General features: G+C 35.7%; 1 protein-coding gene across 1 annotated transcript in view; it reads left to right on the plus strand.

Annotated features, from left to right (window-relative positions):
- The first annotated feature begins 732 nt into the window (after positions 1 to 732).
- The window catches only part of PKNOX1 (PBX/knotted 1 homeobox 1), a 31,219-nt gene continuing 23,410 nt past the window's right edge, over positions 733 to 8,541 (plus strand). Inside the window, exons 1-3 of the mRNA XM_009891348.1 lie at positions 733 to 816; positions 5,407 to 5,508; positions 8,312 to 8,439. Of these exons, the coding sequence (XP_009889650.1) occupies positions 5,458 to 5,508; positions 8,312 to 8,439 (179 nt within the window). The 5' untranslated portion in view covers positions 733 to 816; positions 5,407 to 5,457. The remainder of the gene's footprint in view (positions 817 to 5,406; positions 5,509 to 8,311; positions 8,440 to 8,541) is intronic.

The raw sequence follows: 8,541 nt of genomic DNA on the forward strand, positions 1-8,541 counted from the left end.
TTAAAAAGTAGCTTTAATATATCAAACAGGTGCTATTAAATTACCACTTAAAATTACTTTAATTACATTTAATTTTTGGAAAGCTTTTTAAAATTGCAGAATAATCTGTAGCAGAAGCTGTCTTCACAAAACACATGTAGCTAATAATGGCTCGCTCCCCTTCCTATAGTCTGTTTGTTTTTATCATGTAGTAGATTACTTGATCATAGCCATCATTAGAATACACTCCATGGCAAAATCAAAGCATGATTATGAAGGGGATTTAAATTTTTAAAAAGTCTTTCACCTTTCTTAGTTGCATACTTAATTTTTACAACACCAATGAGTTACTCCTATTTGCATTTCGTAGTTTTATTTTTGGGATGTGTCTTGTCTAGTCTAAGCAGACAGACACTGAGCCAGAGAGTAAAAAAATATAAAGGTTGAACAGCAAGCAAGTTAGCAGTCCAAATGTAGCTTTCTGTTAGAGGTATCAGCAAAGACGAAGATAAATATGGAGAATGAATGGAATAAGATGGGGGAAAGTTCAAATAATAATATGGGATAGTGGGTGTGATTACAGATTATTAAAAATGCCCCAAAATTTTGCAAAACCTGCAAAAAAAATCCTGTCAGTTTATTTAAAATTGCGGAGGGAACCACATAATAAACCAAAATATTTTCTTGAATCATATTGTCTCAGTGTGTTCTATGTTGTTGTCGTCTTCTGAATATTTCTCTGTTGGTTTTTAGGTTTCAGTCCTCTACGTTGTACATCAGTGGGATTCCCTCTTCTGGAACAAAGGAATGTCGTCTTCAACCCATTGAAGGAAAGGGGTAAGCACCTTTCTTATGGCCAGTATTTTATCTTCTTTGGAAAGCCGTGTACCCTGGAAGCAAGTATCATTATGTATTTTGGTGAAAGGTGAAGCCAGTTCTAGGTACTCTTCATGTGTCAAATAGGCTTGCTGTTTTGATTTTATTTCTTTTTAACTTTGTATGTGAATACAAGGGTGTATGTTACAGAGCAAGTGCCAGAACTAAAGTTAAATTAGAATGAACAAATCGCCATGCTGAATCTGCCAATCGTCCATTTCTCTCTGAAGGACTTCAAAGGAACGTGTATGGGGAAAATTAGAAGGAACTATTTCTTGTTAACAAGTCTGTTGTGTAGTTTCTTCACAACCCTGAGACAGTTAGTGGTTAGTTTATACCCTGAAGCATAACTATTTATATCTCTTACAAACATCTGTTGTAGCTTGTATACGTTAAAAATGATATTACTGAACTCCAACAGCTTACTCGCACCTTATGTTAACATTACTGGGTGGTCCCTTTGCTCTTAATTATGAGGGAGTAAGTAGAGCAAGTGAGGAGTGATGTATGTTAAGTGATTGCTTTGTATACATGTTTCAGCTCATCTTTAATCTCTTCTCTTAGATACACCTTAATTTGCACAAAGTCTCCACATTTCTAATTAAGATTACTGCTTTTAATTTAGTTTCCTTTCTACTCCACGTTTTACCTTCATGCTTATTTTTATTAAAGGCTTGAATTTTTTTTCTTTCGCTTTGTTTTGCAGAACACAATGCTTTTATGCATTCCCTTTCGTCACAGATATCAATGGAGTTTCTGATTGCAGTTCATGCATTAGCTTCCAGTTTACATGACCTTAAACATTTCTTTGGGTTTTCCTCATGCTTTGTTTTCAAAATAAATAGCATGAGAATTAGTTCTGTTCTGCATGCAGCAGACTGGCTGACTCTCAGCCTTGGGGTTATTTTTTTTTATTTGTAACTCTTTGCATATAACACAAACGCAGTTTTCCTTCTTCTATGATTTCTTTAACAAAGCATAATTTACATTTTTAAAGCTAAGTTGTCCAGAAGTCGTGTGTTCTTAGACCCACTTCAGATACCTTAGGCCATATAGTATTTGGTATAGCTGTGCTGGTTAAAGATGGTCCTGCTGTGAGTTGATAATCACCACACATGAGCCAGAAATTACCACACTAATAGGTCAGCCAAGAGCAAGGGTTGTATGAGTGCACAGCAATGTGTTTCAGACAAAGTCAGCTGGTTTACATCATAGCCACCTTTAACAGCGGGTTGAATGAACCTAGCTGACTTTATGTAAAAAGGATAAGAAATCATTCACGTGTTCTGTGGGCTCAGTGGTAAAGCTGTGGAAATAATTAGCTCTGGCAGGGTGGCAGTGATGAACATCTGGGAGCGACACCAGCTTTGTCTAGCATGGTTGTTTGCAGAATGAACATCTGCTTAGGCTGTGTATCTGCTAAGTAGAACTGGGTGCTGTATCCTAAATTAGGTTATAAAAGCTGAATGTGTAAATACCTTTTCAGTTATTTTTCTTAAAGTTGAACATAGTTTGTCTCTTACCACTACTGGGTAATGAGAAGATGTTTCTCTTTAGTGAACCAAAGTAATTTCTCAGTAATTGCCTCAATTTAAGTGTGTGATTAGCTCAATTTGTTCTTCTTGATTTGCAGTAGTTGTCTGCACTAAATCTCATCAGTTGCTATCTTGCCTAATAGCTTAATCTTCTTCTAATGTAATTATAAGTCAGAGGCGAAGCTCTTACGGGAAATAGAGGGTATACCCATGTAGAATTCTTTCCAGCCATTCCTCTGGGAGACAATAGGGCAAAAGTCCTTGATGAAATAATCTATGGTTCTAGCTCAAAGCTGGGCACCTCTTTCTTCCTTCGTGTGGCCTGAGGGATTTCCAGATGTGGAATGTCTCTTCCTTGTAGAAGTCTGGAAGGAAGGGTTGGTCCAGCTTGTCGGAGTCTCCAGAAATTCTTGCTGTGTCCTTCTGTCTTCACCAGTTTACATGTGTTATCTTTATTGCTTCCCTCTCCATGTTGTTCTTTGTGTCACTAATATGATCTCACATCCTTGCTTAACTCTTAAGACAATCTTCCTCTCCTATGACTGTTTTACCTCCTCTTATTTCTTCCTCTCTGACTAAGAATTTGATCTTTCTCCTACAGCCAAATAATTTCTTTAACAGTATTTTGTGAGGAACTTCTTCAGCTTTTAAAACAATCACTGAACAGTGTTTACTCTTTCTTTGTTGATCTGTTCAACTGTTCTGCTTTTATTTTGAGGGTAGTCTTGTCTGTGCGTTGGATATTACAGTCACAAATTAAATGTGTGCCTTTTGAGAAGGAAGAAAAGCAGCATTTTGTATGTGCCCTTTTACTCTACACTAATGCCCTGGTTGTAAGCTACCATTTTGGAAAGAAAATAAATGTTTAAATGTAAGGCAAATGCTTACAAGGCTGAGGTTTTAGAATATGTCTCACTGAAGTATTTTGAAAGATATCTCGCTTTGCTATTGTGGCAAATGCTGATTTAACTTTAACATTAAATGATTCATAACTGTAAAAAAAAAAATAAATTAAAAGTCTGAAGTACTTCTATCAGTGAGTGTATTTATGTTGTTCCCTTTTTTATTTTAGTGGAGAAATCAGTAATATTTTTGGAGTTTCAAAGAAAAAGATACTGAAGTTCTACAAAGACATAAAGACAAACTAGAACTGGAAAATACTTTAATTAAAGCTATTAGGAAAAACTCTAAATGCAGTCTTTATGCTTTTCCTCTGTAAATTGTATCCTTAAGAAAAACATACTTCAGCATAGGAGTTCCCAAACTGTAGCATATCTTTTAGCTAGTATTCCACAAGCTACTTAAGATGATATGTGCATGTTGTCTAAAGATAGAATCTTGTTCAGCTCCGCAAGCGCGTGACCCAATGCGAGAACCAAGATCTGCTCTGTATGCTCACATTTGTGGTTCCCAAGATGCTTTTGTGTGTGTAAAATGCTATAGACTCCCAAGGAGTAACAGCTCCATTTTAGGAGTGAGTGAGTCGATAAACTTGTTTGTAAAGGAAGTCATGCTTACATCATCCTGGTGGACTTCTCTGGTCTTTAAAGCTATTCTAAAAAAGAAAAAAGGAATCACGCTTTGAATAGAACTTGATGCAAAGTAAGACTCCTGAGGAGTTAGGTTGGTCTCTGTGCCTGAAACTGTTAAGTAAACAAAGAAGAGAATCTTGAAATTTGTCCTGTGTTTCCTAACTGAAACAATTACTTAAGACTGTTGTAGTCTTTAGGGGAAAATATCCAGAAATGTAAAAATTGGTCTTCAAAATGGTTTTATACGTTAGTAGTATGTAATGGTGAAGGAAAGATCTAAAAGTAGTTGAAAAATGTGTAGTGATTACATTGAAACAAAACCTTTTTTCTTTGTAGATCTTGAACTGGTAAAAATTCTAATACTTAGTTCTTCAATACTGACATAAGTGGAAGAGAGCAGAAAACCTGGACTTAATACCTGGATGTAATCTTTCTCAATACATAGCTGTGTCTTCTTTTTTAATATGAGTATTTTTTTATAGTAGCTAAACATTAGGACTCCTATGTGTCAAGGAAAATTGAGTTCTATGGTAATACCTTAATGTATTACGTGGTTTCAGTTGTAATAGCTGCTAATCTGACAAGAAAATGAAATGTAAATTAGTAGTTTGATGGATAAACTGTCTGGTAGTGGTGCTATACTAAATATAGATTATTAATTTTTTTTTAAATTACTAAATGTCTAACTTTGAAAAAATGTTTAACTCATCTGGGCACCAAACTCCAGCTAATGCTTAGAGGGAATGACATACATAAATTTACTTGTGTTATAAATCCTATTAATTTTAATATTTCCCAAAGTATCAAATGTCTATGAAAATGAGACTTCTGAATTCCTAGCTTGCTTTTAAAACTATATAATCGCGTTGTTTGAAAGTTGTTAGTTATTGTTACATTCTTTGTTGAGCCTTAAATGACTGGGATGGTAGATTCCTGATGTAAGAAGTGATTTGAGACTTGGTTTCTAAGAGTAATTTCAGACCCTGACTTTAGAATGTGGGATTCATACTTGTAAGTAAATAGGGTATTCCTTAACACTTTTTACATTTGGTTCATTGGTTGTAGACTATTGTTATTTTGGTTACAGTAATGCTCAATGTGTTGTTAGCCTTTGCAAAACACAGAAACATAAATCTTTTGTCCATTTCTCGGTTTTTATGTATTACCTGAGAATAAGTTAGTTAAGTTGTGCAGAAATAAAAAGTTTACTTGAAGTTTGTGAATGTAAAAGAACCTCAGCCTCTTATTAAAAATCTTATATTAAAATATAAAATAATATAATGCACTTTTTGCTGATGAAATGTGTTGTGTTTTCCAACTTGGGTTGTTTTTTTTTTCTTTTTAGAAATGCATGCAACTGTCACCGTCAATAAACTTGGTGATTTTTTGGGTGGAGGTGTGCATAAACGTTTATCTTTTTCATGTTTTAAAACAAGATTCTAAGTGGTCACTTTTGTAACTGGCTTTTTTTTTTTTTTTTTAAGAATATTTGTTCATACTTATGATGATTTGACATAACTAACATTTTATTAACCATGATGGCAACACAGACATTAAGTATAGACAACTATCAAGATGGACAACAGGTAGGTGTGGTTTTCTTTCTTCATGAACTAAATACAGTTAGCAAGAGAAAAAATGTAGTAACTTTTTCCTTAATGCCTGCTTTGGCATTGTTGAAGTATCTGTTCTTGTTTGTAAAACAACATCTTTAAAGTGATAAGCTGCTATTCTTTAATACTTGAATACTTATTAAAGGCTTAGCTAATCTTTGCATGACTTTGCTTAACTTCTGGAAGAATGGTTAGATAAGGGATTTTCTTCTGAATCTGCTGTAGAACGATTTGTGGGGCTGTGATGTTCCTGCTATTAGGAAAATCAAATGGGCATCCATAATATTTTGTGTATATGATACTTCAGTGTTCTTATATGTCTGCAGATAGATAACATTGACAAAGTCATACACTTGTTGGTCTTGAACATGTGAAAGATAAATTTAGTTATCTAGAATTACTACTACTTTGACTACATTCAAGTTGATGCAATTATGCTGCAGGCTACAAACGGGTGAAATACTTGAATTCATTTTAATGAGGTTATTGATTAGAACTGGTAGTTAGAAAGCTGGTCAGTGGGCTTCCAGTGTCTTAATTATTGTGACAAGCAGCAAGAAAAATGAAACATGCTGAGATATGTCTGGTCATGATGTTTCTTTTTTGTACAACAGGCTGTATATTGCAACAATTTGTATTGCTAAATTATAATACTTTTAAATGGAGACAAGTCATGCTGGTAGCCTGTACTCTGAAGACCCATTTTTACACTACTGTATGTCAGGCCTAAGCGGTAAATACCAGTACTTCTGTCAGCAGATGGCAACAGTGGCGAACAGTCAGAAGGAAAACAGCAGCTTTTCCCATCTCTTACAAAAATATGTTTATCTGAATGCAGTCTGGGATTACTGATTGTTGTTTGCTTCTTTTATTGTAATTCTAATTTCTCTCTCATCTGACCTACCTTACATCTTTTACTTTATTCCCCCAACAAATACATGCCGTCCTGTGACACGTCAGTGAAAGTAACGCATGTTTTTGTAAAGAACGGATTGGGAGAGAGCATTTTCTTTCTATATATTTTGTATTTTAAGCTCTCAGTGACCAAGATAGACAGGTAACTTGGGTGCCTGCTGCTTTTGTAGTTTGGAAATGGCCCACAGAAAATAGCTTGCAGTTTTAAGTGAGCTATTTCCTCCTTCTGATGTTTCTAACTGAACATGTTCTCTCCCTTCAAACTCTGCAGATGTATGGCCCAGCATTTACAATCACTTGTATGAGTCATCCCATTTTATTTTGCTCCTCCTTCTTTTCATTGGCCAAGAAATGAGTCCATTAGTTGCATCTTTTTTGCAAGCATTCTGGCTTAAAAATTATCTATGCTTGCTGAGGAAGCTTTTTGCAAGGCAGGCTGCTCTGTTGGGAAGGATATGGTTTAGGGTAGGGACATGGTTTAGAAGTGGGCCTAGTAGAGTTAGGTAACAGTGGGACTTGATTATCTTAAAGGTCTTTTCCAGCCATAATGATTCTATGATTTGCTGGCATATTCTCAGTTTCTGATTTTACTAGGAGGTCACTTGGCCTCGACAGGTAATAAAAGCACAAACCTTTGGTTCTCCCAGACTTCTTGCTGGGAATGGTATAAATTCCTTTTGCGTATGTTGTGTGGAAATAGACAACCTAACTGACAGAATTTAATCTAGTAGTTTCTGGAGGCTAGCTCTCCTCTCGGAGAGTTCTTGTGAGTGATGTGATACATACATCTCACGGGGAAAAGAGGTTAGAGGATTGCATTCTGTACACTTCCTTTCCGAAGGTGTCAATTCTGGCTGCCTGCTGGTATCTAGAACAGTGTCTGTCCTCTACCCAAGATAAAACTTGTTAGACTTTAAGTAGAAAAAAAAGATTGCAGTGATTTCTTGTCTTTGTGCAGATGTTCCGAGTGCTCAAAGGGGAGAAAACCAAAAAGTTTGGGTTGGGTGGTGGAAACGGAGTTTCAGAGGTCAGGTTCCTTTAAGACCTTTTAGTCTGAAAGATATTTGGCTGGAGGTGATGGGAAAACCACTGTCAACATCTCCAAAGCATCTCAAAGGCATTACCAGCCACCTAGTGCAATTTAGGTGCTCGGTGGAAGCTGTGGCTCTGTGTTGTTTTTCCAGTGGTGGCAGATTGTGTGACTGTGCGTTAAATGGATTTGTAGAAGCAGTTATTGCTCTTGTCTCCAGTAGCTTGATATTCCTAAAATAATTTGTTACTACAATATGTGAATTTGAGTGGTAAAGATCAGGGGAGGTTATGCTCCTGATCATTGAAAGATGGGAGGGACACAGAATATTTCAATTCTTTGTAAGGAAATGTACATTTTAATGGACAAGAAAAATCTCAGGATCTCTTTTCTTCAGTATCTTGATAGAATGTACAGTAAGAAATAAGAAAGAAAACAGTAGAAAATTTTCTTTTTGTTGTTTTCATCCTAAAGGCTTTTTATGCAGACAGCCCCATAATTTTTTTTTGAGCAAAACATTTCCTATTTTTTGCTAGCCTATTCCAAAAATAGCCACTTTAGAGACAAAATGCTGTAACAATTTATTAATATCTGTCATTCCCATTTTAAAGCTGAGTGCTGAAACTTGAAGTGACCTTTACACTACCCATCAAAAACTCTCAAGGATTAAAAGAGGGGTTTTGTTACTGCTATGGCTTTTTGTGTAACTGCCAAGTCATACCAACCTTCTGGCAATTTAGTAGCCCTTTGCATTGCTATTTCCTTAGAAAACAGTACACTTATTTTACGTCAAGCATAGAGATTTACATACAACTTATTCTTTTTCTACAGATGCAAGTAGTAACAGAGTTAAAAACTGAACAAGATCCCAACTGCTCTGAAACTGATGCCGAAGGGGTGAGTCCTGCCCCTGTAGAATCTCAAACTCCAATGGATGCAGACAAGCAGGCCATTTACAGGTAGTAGTGGACTTGTGTTCTGTCTTTTGAAGGGTAAAGAATAGAGCTGCTTTTTTTTTTTTAATTAATAATAACTAGCTTAAAATCAGATGATCTCTTGGC

The sequence above is a fragment of the Charadrius vociferus genome, unplaced genomic scaffold, assembly GCF_000708025.1.
Source record: "Charadrius vociferus isolate BGI_N301 unplaced genomic scaffold, ASM70802v2 scaffold298, whole genome shotgun sequence".
Lineage (NCBI taxonomy): Eukaryota > Metazoa > Chordata > Aves > Charadriiformes > Charadriidae > Charadrius > Charadrius vociferus.